This window comes from Diachasmimorpha longicaudata, chromosome 6 (genome assembly GCF_034640455.1).
Source record: "Diachasmimorpha longicaudata isolate KC_UGA_2023 chromosome 6, iyDiaLong2, whole genome shotgun sequence".
NCBI lineage: Eukaryota > Metazoa > Arthropoda > Insecta > Hymenoptera > Braconidae > Diachasmimorpha > Diachasmimorpha longicaudata.
The window spans coordinates 9,754,073-9,775,270 of record NC_087230.1 but is presented as its reverse complement, the minus strand read 5'-3'; the positions used below and the strand labels follow the sequence as shown (position 1 = coordinate 9,775,270).

Here is a 21,198-nt window from a genome sequence, read left to right as displayed (position 1 = left end):
TCTCAGCGCAGAGAGAGAAAGGCAGAGAGCTTTCTATACCCTTTGTCAATCTCACCCAGCATAACTCCAAGGGAAGGTGAAAAAAAAAAGCTAGAAAATGAAAATTTGAGAAATACATATCTGCCCACCCACACGCAAATCCCTTTCATCCAATTCATTTCGCCTTTTCCCGATATGAATTGAAATGGATTCCCTGATTTTTGTAAAACAATATGGCTGCACTGTATTGGGCGTTTGTCGCTGAGGGAGCAGACAGTGGGGGCCATTATATTCTCGACCTCTTTATCTCCTCCTGAAGTCTTTTTCCTACCCTACTGTGTTTCAGCATTTTTGTCCCTTCTTTTTACTATTTTCTTGTGCCACGGCTTCACAGCATCGTAGTCACTGCCATGCGAAAACCTTTTATCGTCGATCGAGACAATGCGCGTTGTATGCAGCGTTCCGATAAAGGTTTCTTCATGGAAAATAAAAAGTAAAAATTGTGTATGAGAGAGAGAGCGAGAGAGAGTTCGGAAAATGAATTCCAGGGAACCGTGAAATATCGGATACCCCGATTTTTGGAGACATTATTATGAGGACTAAATTAATGGAGCGAATCCCCGCCCTTTAAAACAAATCCAGAAAAAATAGGATTCGATAAAAATTCCAATTCAATTGAAATCCTTCCGTAATTTTTCTGCAATTCTTTCCCTTTCGTGCGCCCACTGAGTACTTGAAAGAATGCGTTCTGTTGCAATAGCGATCAGAATTTTTTAAACTTAATTATCCCCAGTACCTCGGCCTCCCCCGCACAGCCCACGCCCTCCACCCACTCCCCCACGAGATCCTTATCCACTCGACCATAGGGACAGGAGTGTCGTGGCGATGGCGCGGTCGGATAAACACACTCTGGCTATGAAAGACAAAAGCCGAGATATATCGGCTCCGAGGAGAAAAGAAACCATAATATGGGTATATCTGTGCCCATAACACGCAAGTGGCATTGAGGGCTCGGTGATGGAGGTGATGGTGTTCCAAGTCGAGAGAGCAATTGTAACTTGATACACGAGCAGGAGGTCAGGGCGTAGATTGACGAGGACGATAAATACGACTTGTGATACAGGACAGCTGAGCTACACCGACAGCCCACTGACCTGCAAATCCGATGCATATTATTATTGTCTATTCCCCAGTCGAGTGCAACGTGAGAAAATATAAATAAATTTTCTCCGACTTTATTTATTTATTTGACGTATTAATTTTGGGAACATTTTGTCTTCGATTCCCCTAAAACACTCCTCGGCATGAAATTATATCCCCTCAATTGCAGTATTATAACTAAAGTGGAAAAGAGCAAAGCATCGTCACCCCACCCCACCCCGAAAGCACTCGCAAGATAAAAAGCTGGAAAACCATCGCGAGTTCAAGTGATCTGCCCCGTAATGCCAATCGATATTCTCCCCTTCAAAGACAAGTCCTGATACCCGACTGAGGCTATTTAGGCCGGTGTTGGCAGGAGCGAGAGAGAGAGAGACAGGCCAAGAATTTGCTCCAGGGTAAACTGGTGAACGTGATGTGAATTCACGGTGTCTCCCTAAAACCACCTTCTTTCCGGGATTTCACTCGGAATATTTTGAATCTCTCCCCCTATCGATCCTCGAGTCAAGTCGACGGAGAAAAATAAAGGAAATAACGGAGACGAAAGAGAGAAAATAGAGGAGGAAAGGAGAGATTCGTTCTCTTTCGTCGAGTGCATAACCGGGGGATGATTGAAGACCCCCCCGTGGAGTTCGCCTCGCTACTGGGCTTTTTTTTCAATGAAACTCTCTGGTACAACGCGTTCCACCTGCTCGATGCTAGCTAGCTTTTGTATTATCGTCGACCTCCTCCTGGGTATCATTCACAAATGCATCACATATTTGCTGTCTTGTTTATTTATTTTTTGCTTTTTTGTTTTTTGTTTTTTTTTTTCAACCCGAACGATATCCGAGGCATTTATACGTTGAGCCCGTCAACTGGGCCGTTGCATCAATAAACGTTCGAAGGAAGAGGAGAGGATGAAAGCCTCCTGGTTATAACGGGGTACAATGCGCGTGAGTCCCTTCCACATTGCCTTTGTGTCACTCTATAGGCTCTCGATTAATAGACTGCAGAACCCTCGTGTCGATTCGTAATCAAATCGGCATTTTTTCATAATGAAGGTGGAGAGTGAATCCGGTGCTCTGTGACTCGCATTAAAAGTTAAGGGTCCCCCGGGGGGGGGGCAGAGATTTCAAATTCAAAAGTAATAACAATTGGAAATATTTTCTGTGAATATTTATAATATTAAAAATTGATATCAGGGTACTAACTAATAGTGATAGTTCACCAACAATTCTCACTAAAATTCCAAACGCATTTGTTTCCCCCCCAACTCCCAGTTCCCACAAGTCTCGCAGCAGGATATCGCGTATAGTTTCTTAATCTCTCCGTCGGAAACAAACGACGAGAAAACAACAGGAGTTCAAGCTTCTAGTTTGAATGAGAGGAGGGAGAAAAGGGTAGTGTGGGAAGGTAGATCGGCACCCTTGCAAAACTCACATTCCCCCAAGTCCGCTCTTTCCACGAGTCTCGTTGGATGACTCGGCCAGATTGACTTTCAGACCGCGATCTGCACCAGATGTCACACTGTGGACGAACGTCTTTTCCTCGCCATCTTGAAAATTACAAGTTATTCCCTCCTCTCATTGTATTGTATGGATCCACACGAGTAATTAAATGAGTCTCAGATTTCAGAATGATAATTTTAACTCCCTGATTCACACAGCTCCGCGATAATTATCACCTGAGCGTATTTCCACTTTAATTTTTTAATGTTTTCAACCATTATTTTTACACCAGATTCATTAATTTTGTCGTCGTATCAGGGAAAAAATAATCGCCCTTTTATCAGCGGAACGTGCGAAAAAGAATAATGGAAGATGGCGTTTAATCCCACGAAAACCGACATTTTATCGGATTTCACAAAATTAAATTGACGAGAAAAGAATCGGGGTATCAGGATCTGGCTTCCGTAAAAATTAATATCCCGTACTCCGATGGTCGGCGAAGGTATAATCAACAAAGGGCGATGCTGTTACACCAGGGGGATAATATGGCCACAGAGCTGTACCCACACACCAAAAGAAAACTTTAAGGCGCCAAGAGAATCGAAAAGACGCAAGAGAGTAACAATTGAGAGTAATAGTCCGAAACTTTACCAGCAGAACCGTTTGAAGAGTCTTTCCAAGGAGTTGGCCAGCTTGGGGTATAGTTTCCGAGGGTTGGCCGGCCAGATCGTGATTTAATTGGTCTCATCGTCTTCTACACTGACCACCAGTAATTATCCAAGTCTCAAAACTTCCTTTTGACAGGAGGTAGGTCGACGTGTGGTGATGACCGCAGCCCTTTGAGCTTCCGAATCATCGGAGCAGTCCAATGGATCTCCGCAATTCGTCGTTAATGATATCGACCATTGCCTGCAATCATGAGCGATCAATCAGTTGACATGGAGCTGGATCGATGCAAAAAAATGTTCCACGTTGGCCAGATTGAGGAGCTCTCCAGAATCATATCACCAGAGACAGAAACATTGAACTTACGAAACCCGGTGTGGCGCACGCCAGAGCAGTTTGAGCGCGATATTAAATTTCTGGAATTTTGCGGTGAGCTAGCATGTCTGCTAGTAGTTGTGATCTTTCTTCCCCTTCACCCTACAGGCCTCACCGGATTTCGCAATTCGACTTGGCATAACTCGAAATCCAATAACGGGGGTAAAGAAATAACTGAGAAACTTGATATTAAGCTAGAAGCCATCAGACTGATGCGACCATCAGGATTTATTATCTCGAGCCAGCAACGTACAATTGAAAATCACTCTAGAAAGTAACGAGGAATCGTTTCTCTGGGGCTTGATAATTAGCCCTGTAACCGCTGTAAGCCGCGTTAACCGGTGCAACGATGGTGCCAGGAAGTTCAGCAGCAAGTGGTTGTACCTCCAACTTAGCGGGAGCTTTGGCTGTAATTTTCTGATTTCTACCACTGGCTTCTCTAATTTGTACAACAGGAGTGGCCACTGGCTCGTTAACAGCGACTCGGAGTCGAGCCGGTGCAAACTCAAGTTTCTGAAGTGGCTGATATGCATAGACCGCTCCTCTCAATGGCTCGACATTCTCCGCTTGAATCTGGGCGAAGTACTTCATGGCTGCAATGTCCTGACTACTCATGTACTGAACCCGTTGAAGACGTCCGTCGGGAAGGGCGACGTAGTACTCTCCAGTCTGTCGTTGCTGCTCATCAACATCTCCCTCATCCTCCAGCTCATTCACAGAGTCGACCGGCTCGGCCTGGAATAATCGATAAAATCAAGTTGAAATATTGTGGATAAACGCGATAAATATTTCGTGATGCCATGATACTTAAAGACGTGCGACCGAGTCGTGATTGAAAGTGCACGACGAGGTGAATACTAAACAGGAAAAGAGAAGTCCCCAGACAAATCGAATACAGTATACAGTTCATTTGAATTCAACGAGTGTATAACTGACAAAGTGCCGAGGCAATACCAGTGACAACAAGCTTGACTGTGCGTAAAAATACCAATTTCACCTGAGATTCGGTTCCCGTGGGAATGGTCGCCTCATCGTAATCTGGAGTTGAAGGATCAGTAGTGGCTGATTCAGGAGCTCCGTAGTGTTGTTCTGGAAGTCCAGGTGCTCCATATTGGTTCTGTGGGGCTGCAAACTGTCTCTGGGGCTCAGCTGGGCCGCCATATTGTCTCTCAGGTTGGGCTCGGGGAAGGGATTGCTTGGCTGGGGCGCCATATTGCCTCTGAGGTTGGGCTTGAGCGATATATTGTCTCTGGGGTTGAGCCGGGGCACCATACTGACTCTCCGGCTGGAACGGGGCTCCATATTGTCGTTCAGGCTGGGCCGGGGCGCCATATTGTCTCTGAGGTTGGATCGCTGGGACGCCGTAGGTGTTTACAGGTGTCGCGGAAGTGGTGAACTGAGTCACCTGCTTCTGCTGCTTCTGGGGGAGTTCGAAGGCAGGACCATCTGGCTTCCATCCCGATGGTTGATATGGGGCATCTCCCTGTGGCTCTTCCTGCTGTTTAGCGAAGTAGTACGTCCTGTCGGCTTGAGACTGCTGACGATAGCTCGGGGGCTCCGCCAGTGTCATCACCACGAGGAAGCTGAGGCTGATGAGAACCTGCAGAGAAGATTCAATGATATTTTCATGCTTTGGAAAGAACCGAATTTCGTTGACAACTGACTACCTTCATGTTTTGATAGCTATTGGTGTCTCACTGAATGGCACGAATTAACTGATGTCCGATACTCCAGTGTAACGTCTTTTTATAGGGGTCCGAGAGCCCCACGCTATCCTCCATAATGACATTGGCCCTCTTAAAAACAATAATGTCGAATGCCCCAGAAGGTCGTTACACGTCTCACGATTGGCTCATCGTATTTTCGTTTCTCCTTGTTTCATTCAACGCACATCCGGTGGTCATCGAAAGCAAAAATTTATACCCTATCGCAGAACAATGTAAATTCACTCGATTTCCGGCCACCTCATCGTCTCAAAATATCCGGAAATACATCAGTCGTTGTGACACTGGTGGTATCCCAAACCAACCCCTTGTATATCAATCCAACCCCTCTCCATCAGCATGACCCTATCTCTCGGTGAAGGACGATGCGATTACAGCATCGATTGTTATTTCGAGCGGGCCTGGACACTCGCTCGTGTCACCAGCCAACCATTCGAATACCAAAGCGTCCAGCCGAACTGTGGTATGGACATTACAAATTCCTGTCACACCTATACCTCATCATTCGTGCGCGACGATTCGCGATAATAAATTCACGTGAACTCAATTCTGACCAGCATCCGAAGACGCTATGAATAGCTTATAAAGTATATTTAGACATTTTTATTCTTGGAAACACAAACATTTCTAGACATTTACAACAAATAAATAATTAATCCTCCATTCTCGCCCCCCCCCCCCCCCCTCCTCCCCATTTCCCATTCTCAGACCTTCACCAATTTGATTTTTATCCGTAGGGCGGAGAATAAAAAAATTCGGAATGAAAAAAAAAATGTTGAATCTCTTTTTGGCTAGAGATTTGCCGAAAAATCGACGAGAAAGTTCAGCTTCAACTCTCCACCGCCACATACACATATATTTATCCGTATATATGAACGAGGGGGGATAAGGGGGTAGGGGGACTGGAGGATGAAAAAGGTGGAGAGGGGTGCTCCACGGCAAAGCAAATTATTCACACTCAAACGACTCCATTTCAATATCGGGCCGAGGCCCAGGGACAAAAGAAGGGCGAGATGCCTGTCTCCCTTCTGCTTTTGCCTCGTACCCCTCCCTCCCTACCCAGTGCCTCTATATCGCCTACCCTGGCCGCCTCTTTCCGCAGCCTGCTGGCTTAAATCTCACCCTCTCGCTCACTACACTATCCTTCCTGGGTTATCCTCCCTTTTTTTTCGTGTCACTCGAGTCATTCAGGTTATCATCGCATATTTTTTGAGCAGTCATTTTTCGACTTTCAGACCTTCGATTATGAATTATTCATTTTATGACAGGAGTACCATTTAGATTGAACGGGAATTGATGTTGTAAAACTAAATATTGATGTCCAGGACGCGATAATTAATTTCTAAAGGAAATATCTTGAACATCAGATGTGAATCGATTCTTCCTACAGTCAACTAATGGCTTTTGCTCAATTCAACTCTTCTTCCCTTGCGTTTTCCCACGTCTCCGAAGTGCATCGAACCTGCTAGACAAACAAAATATACAGCTCAGTAATCGAATATATCGCGGGGGCGTTTGTCCGGATTCTCGACTTACGCGAAATACAAGAGAGAGGGGTCCCTCCTGCGCGTAAACTGGATTAATCGTCTATGAAGGGGGTGAAAGCCATCGGGATATCATGTATATTTGTTTCCAGTGTTCGTTAAACCCCTTTGAGCTCTCAATTCCACGAGAATCCGTTGAAAAAATTCAAAACCGAATAGTCAAACGATTAATTACCAGCGATAACAGTTCCACGAGAGAATATTCAGTGGATGAAATCACATATGGGGTGGCAATATCTCCCGATGTAATTTTCCGGTAATTTTTTCTACGCGCATAATCCAGGTGGACATTATAGTATCGATGGTGCCAATTGCGACAGAGAACCTCGAGCCAATAATTGACGTTTCAGAGGTCGTTTGCGTGATAAGAATTTTCAATCGCTATTAAATTTCCTTGTGGCCAGCGGGCGCATAAACGTTAACTCGAGAGATTCATTTTGTCTTCCCCCGTGGCACGTACACAAACCCCTGGGGATGCGTCTCCGTGGGCTTTTGGCAACCAGTTGCGCGTCCCTGGAGTGCTACTTCGCCCATCAACACCTCTCCTGTTTGATCAAAAGTCAGGGTAAATAAGACTGAGTGAGTCGGCAAACCATTACGCATTAATTAATTAAAGTCAGAAGAGGATTTTGCCTGAAGAATTGGGACGGGGGAGCTTCGTAATCTATGTATATTCTATATTATGTATTATATAGCTAGACAAATAGACATTAATTTAAAAAAATAATGGTTAATTGAATTTTTGGCCGGGGAAATGGCTCTCGCGACTGTTTAAACCCAGTGCATCGGGTCTAATTAAAGACAAAACATCATCAGCGAACGACACGAGCCTCTGAATAAATGAATCGTAGGATGAACAGCACAAAGGTGGGAGGTTGTAAAGAGGCGTGTAGTTGGGTTAGCGTCTGAGCTAATCGGTCGGCAAACTTTGCGGTGGTAAAGGGAGCTTAACCGCGCCTTTGGCCGATGCGCGCGCTTGCGTTACCTCTTGGGGTATCAAACTCGAGAAAAGGGGTTTAAGAAGGGTGTCTCACCCTCAGACACCCCTTCAGCCTGTACCTCCGGGAGTGAGAGGCCTCGGTACTCGGGCGGCAAACTTGGAAAAGTACATCGCGAATCAAGAGACCGGAAGTAATCGCTCTACCAATGTTTTCCGTTCTTGTTTTGCTGAAATTGTCCCGTTGTCCATTTTCATTATTTATTCCCCTCCGATTCTTCATTATCTCGGCCTGATAATTCGCGATAGTCATCAAGTAGACGGAGAGAAAATTTTTTGAAACATTACGCACTTTTTCACTGAACTTTCTGGGAAAAGTTCTGTTTTCACTGACAAATTACGGAACAGACACTCGCGATCGGCTAATTATCGTTCAAACCGGCTGACTGATTATGATCGGAAGAAAATGATGAAAGTCCAAAGATAAATTGATAATTCAAAGATTACAAAAATAAAGAAAAGCCCGGCTCCTCTCTTTAATTCGCCGGGCAAACGGCAAGCGGCGGAATTTGATTGAGTTGCGAGCATAAGGAGATTTGCCGGTGGCGCTCGTTGGAGCGTTTGTTGGCAAAGAGGATTGCGAGTAGAAATCTATGGAATCGTTTCGTGCAAAAGCATAGAGAAGAGAAGTACGGTATGACGAGAATGAGAAAGAGAGAAGGAAAACGTGCTTCCACAGTTCTCTACGTTGTACAAATGACGCTGTAGCATCATTTCGTCTTCTATCTTTCTCGCGACTTTACCCAAATAACCATAGAGAAAACGGAGGGAGTTACAAATGAATCGCGTAATAACCCTACCACCCCCCCCCTGACCTCCCCCTGGTCCCTGGCCCGGCAAAGGCCTCGGCGCTGGGGAACTGCTTATGTATTCGATCGTACGGATGGTTGCACTTAATCGAGTTGCCGATATTTCCTTTCTGCACTGGCGTTCATCGCTCTATTCGTTTCACTCCGAGGGCTTATGTCTCTTCAACAAGTTCTTTTCACTAAGTTATTACTATTTACCCATTTTCATTTTTGTCTGATTATTGAAAAAAAATACGAACAGATGATTTTTTCTTCTTCGATAAAAATTCTACGAAAATGAAAATTTCCATTGCACTTTAAATAATCGCAATGCAAATTTCCTACCACCGCCATCATGTCATCCCTCCTCCGGGGTGATAATCACAATCACAAGGGTGCGAGGTGTCACACCGGAATGAAACAACTCTCATTTCCAGTGTACATAAATTCCCGACATCTTCCGTAACCCGTAAAAAAAAAATTATCAGAGGGGTGAAGCAGTACGTCGCATTATACGTTATTAGTCGACCCCTAATAACAATGGCCACCCGTTTTGTACCAACTAGACACCGATTTCGACCTTTCCACATTTAACATCTGTATCATCTCTCTCTCCCTCTTCGCTCATTGTTGAATTCGATGCGAATGCATCTGCTCCGCCATTTTAACGTATCCCACCGCATACACACAAATGAAAACCGAAAAATGACGTTTACGCTTCGATGATCACTCGACTCCCTCCCTCGAGCTCAGCTCGTGCTTTTTTTTACCTCTTTGGACACTCACACATGAATACAAAATTATGTGAATTGGAAAAATGACCTTTAAGGGGAGCAGTTGGCTTCCTTGATTAATAACGAAAATAATTAGGGATTTGAAATTCAAAGTTTTACATGGATGTCCACCATTTTAGCTTCTCTCATCGCGTACAACAAATGAGAACCGAAAAATGACGTTTACGCGTCGATGATCACTCGACACGACCGGCTCGTGCTTTTTTTGCACCTCATAAAACAAAAAAGTAATACGAATTGAAAAAAAGCCACTTAAAAGGAGCAGTTGGCTGTAGACATTGTTTCACTGTATTCGATCGTTTATCGGAGTTTAAATTCATCCACTAGAGATCCTCAAGGAGTCCACTCGATACCTTTCATTCTCTTATTTCTCGACCTCACCTTTGTTTTAATTGTCCTGGCACGTGGTGAATGTCGACACAATGCGCAATCAACTCGACCATTGTTGTCAATCGTTTAGCTAAGTGCCATTTCACCGATGAATTGCCGGTGAAAAAATGATTCATCCGATAAATTTTTGTTACTTAAATTTGTCGCTTCGCTAGAGAACATTTTTCCAGCCGTTGGAGGTGGGCTTTTATTTTTCAACTGTAGTTCTCAAGTGGTGGCTTTCACGTGTACGCGAAATATATAACAACGGTTTGAAGGAGGGCTGAGGTATACTCGTGGTGGTCCAGTCCGCCATCACGCTTCAATGGGCCTGAAGACGAGTCAACTCCCTTCCCCCACCTCCAGATGTCTACCTGTCTGACGACTTCTGTTGGCGAGGATAAAAGCTTCGGCAAAATGGCGAATACATCGCGATATGAAATATTAGCGAACGGGGAATTACGATTAAAAATTTTTTTTTTCAATTCCACAATTTTTCCGCGAGGGAAAGGATTTTTTTCTTTTCTGGAATACTCAGTTTTCCTCGAGATTAGGGAGACTTTCTCCTATTAAATTGCGAATTCAGAGTTTAGGATAGACTCGGTGGATTTTCGCAATTCACCGTGGTAAAAAAAATGTCAATTATTATTCGCAACCGCAGGAACACATCCAATGAAACATCTCGAAATAACAATTTTACCAAGATAAACGTTTTGAACCGTGAATTGGCAACTCTGTTAAGAAACTTTGGGCAAAGTGCTATACTAGGCGCTACAGCCCTCTCCTCCCTCGAAAGATATCAAGAGCAGGAGTTTAGCTTCTTGCATTAGTGTGTACAGAAGTTGCTTCGCGAGTTGTCCTACGCAGTTGGGTTTGGCATCGTTATATAGAGAGCTGAGAGTACGCGGAGGCAAGACACGGTGGTTTTAATTGCTGCTTAAAGCACCCTCGTCGCGTTAACCTCATCCTCGATGCTCTGCGGTAGCCGTACAGGATCCTTGCGTGGCATGTTACCCCTTTACCCCACTCCCAACAACCTCGGGATAACTCTCATCCCCTTTTACCTCCTTGTACCGTTTAACGACGCACAGCAGCAACAGCATCCGAGAAACTTTGCGCGTTTCTGCCTGCTTCTCGTAATCCGCGAGCAACTTTACTGCCTCAGTGGTGTGGCTCTTCGCCAGAGTCATAAGACTTTGGCTTATCTCCACTCCTAGATGATTCCAAACTCCCCGATAACTGATACCACTTGCGGTGGTGAAAAAAAAAAACAAAACATCACATTGATAATTAATTCTTGAATGGGGGAAACCACGAGATAATTTTTATCCGCGGGATTACGACACACTAAACCAATCAAGCACTTATTATTATTATTAATTACAACTGGAGTTATGAGTAGGGGCTGAGAAAATCCATTTCTTTGGATGAATTATTTATTTAAATGACATCCTGACTCACAAAAAAATCTCTAAAATTTAAATCAAAGTCGGCATTTACATAATAAATTCAACCCTTCATTTATTATCGCTCGAATATTGTCTTATAGGGTATGTGAAAAGGTTATAGATGAACGGTGACTGCGTGGAGAAATGAAAACGATAGTGATAGCCCCACGGAAAATATGGATATATATATTTCTCCGGGTGGGCAAGGGGTGAAAGGGGTGAAGGGGCGAAGGACTCGGAGGGGTGCGTATAGGAATTGTAGGGAAGAGAGGAGCAGGGAGAGGCGTCGCCTGGCAAACCTTATCGTAGCTTTCTGGGTGAGCGCGTCCGGGCGTCAGTGGGTTTTAGCTCGAAAACGGTATAGTAGAGGTGGAAACTGTACATATATCCAACTATGTATTATATAAGGGGAGGAGGGCTTGCGATAAGATGCCACGGCATCCACTCCCTTCTTCCCCGCGGCTTCGTTTTCCTCACACAACTTTGCCAACGCCTCGGCATTCGTCCTGCTGCGGTAATGGAATCCTGATAACGACCCTCTTTTACTTTTACCCTCGTTCTATTTTTTTTTGTTGATATTTTCGGTTTATTTTTGAGAGAGAAGTATTCTGATTCCAAAATTTTGATATTTTCCGAAGCCCTTGGAAGCTGTGAATGATATTCATATAATTGCTGTTGAAGTTTACCGGACGTTCACTTCAAATTTTCACTTGAAAAAATGATTTTTATATTTATTGTGGTTCCAGTGGCTGAGTTGGAAGGTGGAGCTCACTCAGACGAGACAAACAGCGGTGGAGATAACAGCAATGCCGGTAGTGTATCCGGTGGCGGTGACGACGATCAAGCACGACTCAGATTAAAACGTAAGCTCCAGCGAAATCGCACGAGTTTCACGAACGAGCAGATCGACGCCCTAGAGAAAGAATTCGAGAGGACCCACTACCCAGACGTCTTCGCCCGGGAGAGATTAGCGGGAAAAATTGGCCTCCCTGAGGCGCGAATACAGGTAAATATATTTAGCAAAACAATATAAACTCCGTGACCGATGAATCTCTCTCCCTATCCCGGAAATTATAATTTATTTCATTTTTATTTATCTCACTCCGTAGTTCCTATACAATTGACCCGATCTCGTATCTCTTTTTTCTTTTTCTCGTCCACTAACTTCAGGTATGGTTTTCGAATCGACGCGCAAAGTGGCGACGGGAGGAGAAATTGAGGACACAGAGGAGGGACAATGGTGGACAGCAGCAGTCGAGTCAACAGCAGCAGCAACCACCCCAACAACAACCACAGCACGCTGGGGGTGTTAGTCTTGGCCATCTAACCCCACCACCCTCTATTCTTGGTGGTCAAGCCCCTCCACAGGGACCACCATCACCACCAAGAATTCATCATGGATTCGCTCCCACTGCTGTTTACCCGGGAATACCAAGCATGCCAGATTCATACAGGTGAAGAGAGCATCACAAATGATTAATCCACCTGACTAATTAAATTCACGCCATTAATATTCGCGATGACTTGATAAATTACTGACATTACAGTCCCATGACGTCCATGCCAAGCTTCACAATGTCCGGCCAACAGAGCCAGCAGCACACAACCAGCATGTCCTCCCTGTCGTCCGGTGGAATGGGTCCAATGGGAATGACAGTCGGCATGACGGTAGGACCGAGTCCGGCTGCCTGTCTCCACCAGCGCGACAACGGCTACTCATGTGGGGTAGCACGACCCCCGAGCTACGAACCCCTACACCTGGGCTACGGTGGGCGTCCTTCGTGCAGTCCAACGCAACCCTATCACACAACTGGCTTGAATCAATACAACCAGAATGCCAGCTCGACTGGTGAGTGTCTACCGCACTCACTGCACTCGCTGCTAGCTCTCTAGCCGCACGTGGGACTCGGCTATCATCACGCCCGTGGATTACCATAAGAACAGCTTGACACAATCGGGTAATTGGATTGGATGTCAATTACACAAAAAATTGCAATTCAGTGGTAAAGTGATAAAGCGAGATAAGTCACTTTTAACTGTCGACCCGTTTTTACGGAATATCTCGGAATCTAAGACAGATAGCAACATTTTTCTTAGGATCAAATTTATGGAGCACCTTCAGTTCTATAATAAATGTGCTAAAAAAATGGGCTCTCCTTCACATTCCGAGATATTCCTCGAAAACTCGGCTGAGAGATACGTTGACTTATCGAGGTTCACCAGTTCGCTACTGATTTGGTAAAGAAAATGCCAGTCAAGATATTGTTGGAGGATCATTGCCGTGTCGCCACATATTTAATTATCGGGAAAATTAACTAGGGAGATGGAAATATTTACACTGAGATCGAAAGTGCTGTGGTGACCTCGCAAATAATTTACATATTTTCAATCCACAAAGTTAATCTTCCTCAGCTTCAAGTAGATAAAGAATAGTAGTCTCTGGACCATTAATTTCTAAATAAAATTATCCCCCAGGCTTGATATCACCAGGCGTGAGTGTCCCCATTGCCGTGCCAGGACAACCAGCACCGGAGATGTCAGCCCAGTACTGGTCCCCGAGGCTGCAGTGACCGTGGTGATCGTCCACGTCGACCCCAACGTAATAACCGTCACCTAAAATCGTCGTGAAAGACCGGTCCTCGTGTGTACGATCTAAATATCACCTCCACTGCCACCCTCTCTCTTAAAAAAAATATACAAAAAAAATTGGTCTCTTAGCGTCAAGTCAAAGAGCATCGTTAAGTTTGTTATCACAAGAATCATTTAGTAAACTTATTTCACATGTAGAAAAAAAAAATGAAGGTAGGTAAATCAAAGAATTATTCGAAATGAAGGAAACTAGTTGTTAAGTCGATATTATTAGTAATATTTATATATTCGTGTAACGAGAAAAAGAAAGTGATGATGAAGAAAAAATAATAATAAATCGGTCGATGAATGTCGTGTGTGCACACCCCGAATTGATCCCCCATTTTCCCTGACTATTTTCCATTATAATTAATTATGGCATTGGCGGCATAAAGATGGCAACAAAGTTTTAATTAAACGTCAATTCACTATTATATAAATAATTACATGTCTCTATTGTATATGATCGCCCGTGACTTTTAATTAATTGTGAAATAAAGAGAACGGATGCAAATTTAATCAAGAGAATGAAAAAGATTTTTTTTTTTTAATTATAATGAATTGACCGAATTGTGATTTGTCTTTTAGGCCAGAGTAATGTTTTAAGCGTACAATTATACGATTCTAAATAAAATATAGATAGCGTGTGCTTTAATCAGAGTTAAAGAGAAACCCTTCTTCACCGTCCTCAAACTGTCCAGCAAATTTCGCTCGAATAGGTGACAAATTAAACCTAGTAATTAAGTAAATGAACTTACCTTGGATTTTCTTGGGTAGGTTTCATGTATAATAGAACTGAAGAAATATCATTGAAAATGTAACAATCTTATATTTCATTGAACAATAATTCCGTTGTAAAGTCACTCTGATTTGTTTTCAATATTTCAATCAGACTCGACCCTCGTCCTACCATTAAATCTCTTTTTTTTTCTGCACAACCATTGTTCACAAGTGAAAGAGTAAAACTAAAAATCGAATTGCATTACATTTATTACTATAACTAAATCTAATTTCTTTTAATTATTAATCTAAATTTCTAAATACTTAAGAAGGACGTGAGGATGTGCGATTAAAAGAGGTGAGAAAAATCATGGTATTCTCCACAGGTGCCCAACGATTAATCAGGGACAAAGACTCTTGCGAAACAATTATATAGTACAGTCACAAGCCCAGAATATCGAATCACTGCATCGTCATCCATGTGATTATTTACATTGAAATGAGCATTTGAAAGTTTTCAATCTTATTCATAAAGTGCGTCATCTCTGCACTTCTCAGACTGTTTTTTCGGTCAGTAAAGCATCGATATCCTTGAGAATATCATCAGACGTGTTGTCCACGTCCTCCTCATGCGTGTGTCCATCAATCAGCTGATCAAGCTTCAACTCATCGGAGGGATTAGCCAAAATTCCCCCTCCAGTTGTACCACTCACTGAAGTTGAAACTTGATTAACATTAGATGAGTCATCAGTACTGCTGTCACAGAGACGAACTTCAATCGCAGTTCTCGAATTATCACACTCCTGTGGCTCACTGTCTCTCCCCTGATTATCACCAATTACCTGAGATGTCTGAGTTTCAGTTCGGTTGAATCTCCTCAGTCTCACAGGTGGTACAGCCGTATTCCGGCTGATTTTACGCCTTTTGCATTCGCTGCTAATCACATCGCCCCCGGTTTCCACTCCCAGAGAACGTTTTCGCGATTTTGGTATTTCCTCCTCGAGTTTTTCCAGTTCTGTCATGGTCTCAATGGCATCTGCAAACGAAACCTCAGACCCTTTTCTCCCCACCGTTGGCTTTGACTCTGGGATGATGCCCTCGGGTGACCCAGTCTTGGCCGTCTCTAGATTCTTTCGCCTTCTTATCTCCTCCAGTGTCAGCACTTTGAAGCTCAAACTATCGTCAGATGTTTTCGATTGGCTTTCAACCGGTGAATACAGGCACACCTTGTTCGTTGCTGCTCTTATACGCATTACCCTCTTATATTTACCACCCCCAAAGTCCTTGGGGTAATCATTAAATGCGTATGAATAGTATGCCGCACTCTCTGCCTGTATTTCCTCCAGTCTGATCTCCTCATAAGTCTTGCAGTATGGTACTCTCGATGGCTGACGCGCCTTTTTCGGCGATGGTGAAACTCCCTCGCTGTCCGATTCTGCAAGAACACACGAAGAAACATGGTGTTGGCGATTAGTTCGTTTTAACGTCCCAGGTCTTTATTTTTCACTCTTGAATCATTAATTTTCGAAAGGTCTCTAATTCTCTATTTCTCTCATTTCTTGGCATTAGTCTCGTGCTGTCTGGCCTCTTCTCAATCTTCGGGATATTCTTACTTATTTGGGAGCATTTGGAATTTTTTTTTAATGATTAAATCCACGAGGACTCGTAGACTCTGAAACATACGCCTGGGATTTTGGAAAAGTTGTTTTTTTTTTAAATCATGGTTACGAGGAATCGGGGGACTGGGGGGGGGGTTCGAGGAACGGTACGCCTGGCACATTTATTTTGATGTGTGAGTGAAGTAAAGAGACGAAGATCATTTCTATTTCTCAACGAGAGAGTAGATTTATTAACTCAGAATTAACAAAAAGAAATAATGAAAAATAATATGTTGGGATGAGAAATAAAAATGCAGAACTGTAATTTTCATTTACATGTGTGAATGGGGTAAAGAGGCATGGGAGTCATTTTTATTCATCAACTAGAGTAAATTTTCTACCTCAGAATCAACAGAGAAAGAAACGTCGATGACGAAAAAGAATAGGATTTTTTTTTCGCGAGGGATAAATAATGTTGCAATGTGTGTTGTTGTGAATAGCGTTTTTTTAATAATAATGTCTTTCCTCCAGCCCTCAAATAATGATGATGAATTAGGCGTACCGTGTCCCCAAGCAGTGTCAGATAGTTCGTCTGCTATAGGGAAGAAACTGGAAAAGAAAGAAGCAATAGAAGTTTAGAGAATGTACTTTTAATAGAGAAAAAAGGAAAGTGGAAAAAAAAACGTGTTTTTTTCGAAATTGCAGGAAATCCCCAACTAAAGAACTATTGCTTTCCCTCACCGATAAATTAATTGTTACTTTATCATTACTCGTGGTATGAAGTTTATTGAAATTTAAACATCATCTGAACGTAAAGTAATAGCTTTAGTCATTCGTTTACATCGATTTCTCCATATGTAATAATAATTACGCATTACGCAGCTGCGTTACCTCTTCAAATATAACTTCTTTTTTTTCTGTCTTATAAGTCTGTGTTAAATCTCCTCTCAATCTTTGTGTTTGTTCATACGTAAACTAAATATACGCATATATAGGCACATACGTGCATATATGCATAATACGTCTACACATATACACAGATTTGAATTTTGTTTTTCATATTTGCGTGATCACTCTAATTCATTTTCGCATCAACTTCTTGTTTTTTTTTTTTCTTAATATTTTCCGATAAATATATGAACGAGTGACAAGTTTCTTCTCTCTATATAATGAAACACAACCGTCGCAATGGCAAAGGCCTCGGTCAAACTAAAAGAAAAATCAATCGTTTTATCCAAAATTTCGATGAATTTCCAGTGAAAGAATGAGATCCGATGCAAATGCCACTACGAGGGTTTCACACACGTAATCACTTCGTTCTGTTTCTTTAAATAATGAATCTTTCTGTTGCTCGTGGAAGCTATGTGTCGATATTTGTTTCTCAGATTGTACTTAAAAAAGAACTAAACAGAAAATAAAATAATTTTATAATCTTTCCATTAACGAAATCAACGAGAGCTTGGGAACATGATCTATCGCGGCAATTCCATCCTCCAATTATAGCAATTGCAAAATAATGAAGAACTCTTAATCGAAGATTAAAAAAAAATGAAAGAAAATAATAAACAAAACAATAATAATGCAAGCCGAGGATTACCGGTGTAGAGGCGATTATACACTGAAAGCTCACGCGGCAAATTTTATATAGATGTACATGTTCGTATATAATTCGTTAATTACGAGATTAATGAAAAATAGGAGAACAAGTTGTTGATTTACTCCGTCGGTCTGTCCAAACTAATTCAAGTCCACCCAACCTACACATTTCCACGAATTAAATTGATCTACTCTACCAAAAACTCATGATGATTTTAATCCCGACGTTGATGTCTCTGAGATCAACGATTGAGGCCAAATTAATTGAAAGAAAAATTACCATTTTTTTAAACTCCCATTGCCCGACTAATTACTTTCGTTCATATTTTTCAAATATTTTCTCTCATGTATTGGAAGTATCATGTAAAAAGCCAAAACATATGAAGGCATATCAGCAACAACAGCTGATGATTGTTTACGCACTCTGATAAATCCATCGGGCTAACAATATTGAATAATTCATAACAACAATAAGAAAATTAGTTAAACCATAAACTCCTCTGTTCAATCGTGGAAATAAATGCTAGAATTTCACATTCAATGAATTCTCAATAATGATATTCGTCATTCGGGGTGAGTAAATATCGAAGTGCTTTCATAATTCATCTACTCCCACAATTACCTAGTCTGATGAATTATTTAGACATGATTAGAGGATGAGAGAAAAAGAGAATCAAGAAATGATTTCTGACATCTACTTCTACGAATCATCAAAAGGAAGAATAAAGAATGGAGTACAGATGTGATGAGACCCCAAAGATGCTGTGAAATTCACTAAGACTCTAGTGAGTGAAAAAATTTGACTAATATAAATATCGCTGGAATTTATTCTAGATAAATTCTGATATTCAGCAAATAATTCGATCATTTGCATCTCATGTTATTGATAGATTTTCGATAGCACAAAAGAAAAAACCTCATAGAAAAATCCACGGCAATCGACAAATGAATTTCCTAGTTTCTGGTCAAAGCGTCAACCAGAATCCCGTAGAAATCGTGAAAAATTTCCCAGTGGCCCTATATTTCTATGAAATTTTTTCCAATCGTGATGTATAATCGTGATCAATTACGATATATTTAAATGCACTAGACTACCCTCCATCGAGGACAAACACTCATCGCCAGGCTAAACTTCGTGTCTTCCCTACCACAAACCGTTTCATTAAATTTCGATAAATAAGGGGGGGGGGGGAAGAGGGGGTGGGTGATTTAAATTTAGTATCTCCTGTAGGAGGGGAAACCGAGTCCAAATGGAAATGGACACCTTGCCCTCTGACTTTGTGCACTAGTGTCAGGATGGGCAGTAGGATAATTACGTTGAATCCGTGAAGTTAAAGGTTGACTATGGAAATGTACCATTGGATCGCGTGTATGGGAAAGAAAGGGGCCCTGATGCCCGTAAGGATGTCTTGCAGCATGATGGTACACCGCTGCTGTTGCTGCAATGGCACTTTGCTGCTGGTGATGGTGGTGATGCTGATGCTGCATACCCTGTACACTTGTCTGCGTTATATTGAGGCCACTAGCAACACTAGTACCAAGATTAACTCTACTTGGTATATCGATATCAATCGGTAATGTCATACGATTACGTATACCGAGGGTTGTACTACGGAGATTCAAATTTGTTTGTAGGCTAGACGGTAGGGATAGAGTGCCTGGCGTGAGGTAGTGTACGTTGAAAGATGGACGACGGGGGGGCTAGTAAAGCCGCATACCTTCGTCAAAGTTGACGATAAGAGGATCGACAGCTGGACTGCCGATGAAACTTCCTGCCTCGCTGCTACCACGTCCTTGATCTGATTCTGTTCCACTTCCATCGAATTTACCGTCGTCTATTTGTTTAAAATTTATAAATTACGATTATATCATCTCATACAAGACAGGTCGAACTTTACATTTAAAAAAATACGGATTAATTACCTGGACGGTTCGACCACTCCTGATTTACAGGTTTTGTTGGCAGTTCTGTAGCTTTTGTCGGGGTTGTCTCACCCCCTGGACGTGGCTGGGTGTGCATGAATGGACAATGTGGTTTCTTACAACCACCACGTTGCGACTCCCAGTAACACGCAATCGACTTGCGATTTTTCTGAATTGAAAGAGGAAATAGAGGTATTAATTGCTGAAATAACTGGGGATGTTTGTCAAAAAAGAACTCCAAGGTGTTTTAAATGAAATTAAAGAAATAATACCTTAAGCTCCATGTGCCTAAAGTTGCATTTCTCATTTAGGCAATTACCCTGCTGCCAGTAGGAGCACATAACCTCGCACCCCAGTGCTGAGGGCTCATGTCTGAAAGCACAACTGTCTCCCTGAAACAAACCAAAAATCCATGAACCACGTGTCCCCAAAAAAATTTTAAATAAATTAACATCTACAATGCTAGCCGACAGTGCCTTCAATAAAATCAGAATACTGTCGTTGTAAATAACAACAAAACAATCTACATAAATTCGAGATAATTATTCTCAGGCCTCATGAAAATTCCAGAGAACGAAAAGTGCTTCAACATGGCCGCACCTAACCTCTTCATACAATATGGAAATACCAGCCAGCAGTTTAGCACTCCACAAATACTTACCTGTCCTTTGTCATCACCAAAAATACGTAGATAAGGAGTAATGAATTATTATCTGAGACGGACTCACCTTTGTGCACGTCGAATAGTAGAAAAAGTAGCAGTCGTTATTCTTGTGGTTCTGCTCCATATTTAAGAATTTGTAAAATGCCGAATGGTCGTGCTCTTTGCTAGAAACAGAACCACCAAAAAAATCTCATTAACATTCCAACGAATAATCAAGAATTAGTAAGGGAAATTCCCTTGCACGTGAGGATTTTTTTTCAATTGCAAAACGTTACCATTGCGTACGAAACATGTTTGGAATGCTTCAAGACAGACCCCTCAATCCACTGAATTTCGAGTGAATCTGGCAAACTGCCAAGGAATAACTCGAAGCAAAGGTTTTCGCTGTTACCTCAGCGTACAAGGTCATTTTTTCTTATGTTTATTTGGATTTTAAATTGTGTTGAGAACTCACGTTTGTCAAGGGGACTATCGGTCAAGGGTGACTTCGTTTTTTTTTCTCTCCGTTATACACGACTCGGGTGAAACAAACACACTGAGCGCTCAAGCTATGAGCGATGAGCAATAAAGGTACGCCGACGCGAGCACAGCGCCGGAAGAAGGCGTGGCTACGGTTGTAGGCAGCGGCAAATTTCAAAACCCTTTTGCCCGGTTGGAAAGGGACATATTGCAGTTCCTGCTGAAATGTCTTGTTTGCTTTACAAACGACTTTAATGCAACGATCAGTTAATTCAATATTGTCGAATCAACTTTATTTTCCAGACTTATAAAAAATTATATATTATTTATTCAGAGAT

General features: G+C 42.3%; 3 protein-coding genes across 6 annotated transcripts in view; 1 reads left to right on the top strand and 2 right to left on the bottom strand.

Moving 5' to 3' along the window:
* Positions 1-14,616, top strand: part of LOC135163432 (paired box protein Pax-6-like) — a 34,642-nt gene extending 20,026 nt beyond the window's left edge. The window contains exons 7-10 of one of the 3 annotated variants that reach the window (XR_010299115.1): positions 12,019-12,278; positions 12,443-12,726; positions 12,820-13,230; positions 13,748-14,616. Coding sequence is in view for 2 of the 3 variants with exons in the window: in XM_064122868.1 (XP_063978938.1) it covers positions 12,019-12,278; positions 12,443-12,726; positions 12,820-13,121; positions 13,748-13,842 (941 nt within the window). In the remaining variant the exon portion in view is untranslated. The remainder of the gene's footprint in view (positions 1-12,018; positions 12,279-12,442; positions 12,727-12,819; positions 13,231-13,747) is intronic. The other 2 variants (XM_064122869.1, XM_064122868.1) reach the window with 2 other exon arrangements.
* LOC135163435 (uncharacterized) lies at positions 3,692-5,329 on the bottom strand. The gene is made up of 3 exons (XM_064122873.1): positions 5,276-5,329; positions 4,606-5,208; positions 3,692-4,343 (listed from the first exon to the last, which is right to left on the bottom strand). Exons 1-3 carry the CDS (start codon positions 5,279-5,281, stop codon positions 3,876-3,878), a joined length of 1,077 nt encoding a protein of 358 aa, XP_063978943.1. The 5' UTR covers positions 5,282-5,329; the 3' UTR covers positions 3,692-3,875.
* A 90-nt stretch (positions 14,617-14,706) lies between the features above and the next one.
* Positions 14,707-20,969, bottom strand: LOC135163434 (zinc finger CCCH domain-containing protein 11A-like). Of its 2 annotated transcripts, none has more exons than XM_064122871.1 (6): positions 20,856-20,969; positions 20,466-20,565; positions 20,010-20,129; positions 19,738-19,906; positions 19,533-19,649; positions 14,707-16,055 (listed from the first exon to the last, which is right to left on the bottom strand). In XM_064122871.1, exons 2-6 carry the CDS (start codon positions 20,523-20,525, stop codon positions 15,175-15,177), a joined length of 1,347 nt encoding a protein of 448 aa, XP_063978941.1. In that variant the 5' UTR covers positions 20,526-20,565; positions 20,856-20,969; the 3' UTR covers positions 14,707-15,174. The 2 variants fall into 2 exon arrangements, with proteins under 2 accessions (XP_063978941.1, XP_063978940.1); XM_064122870.1 differs by lacking the exon at positions 20,856-20,969 and adding an exon at positions 20,677-20,835.
* Between the last annotated feature and the right edge of the window lie 229 nt (positions 20,970-21,198).

Coding starts and splice junctions, on each gene's coding strand:
- LOC135163434 (XM_064122870.1), bottom strand. Junction 19,907..20,009: donor TTAGGCACATGGAGCTTAAG/GTATTATTTCTT, acceptor CTTTCAATTCAG/AAAAATCGCAAGTCGATTGC. Junction 16,056..19,532: donor TATCGTCAACTTTGACGAAG/GTATGCGGCTTT, acceptor GTGTTCTTGCAG/AATCGGACAGCGAGGGAGTT.
- LOC135163435 (XM_064122873.1), bottom strand. Junction 4,344..4,605: donor CCACGGGAACCGAATCTCAG/GTGAAATTGGTA, acceptor CGATTATTCCAG/GCCGAGCCGGTCGACTCTGT.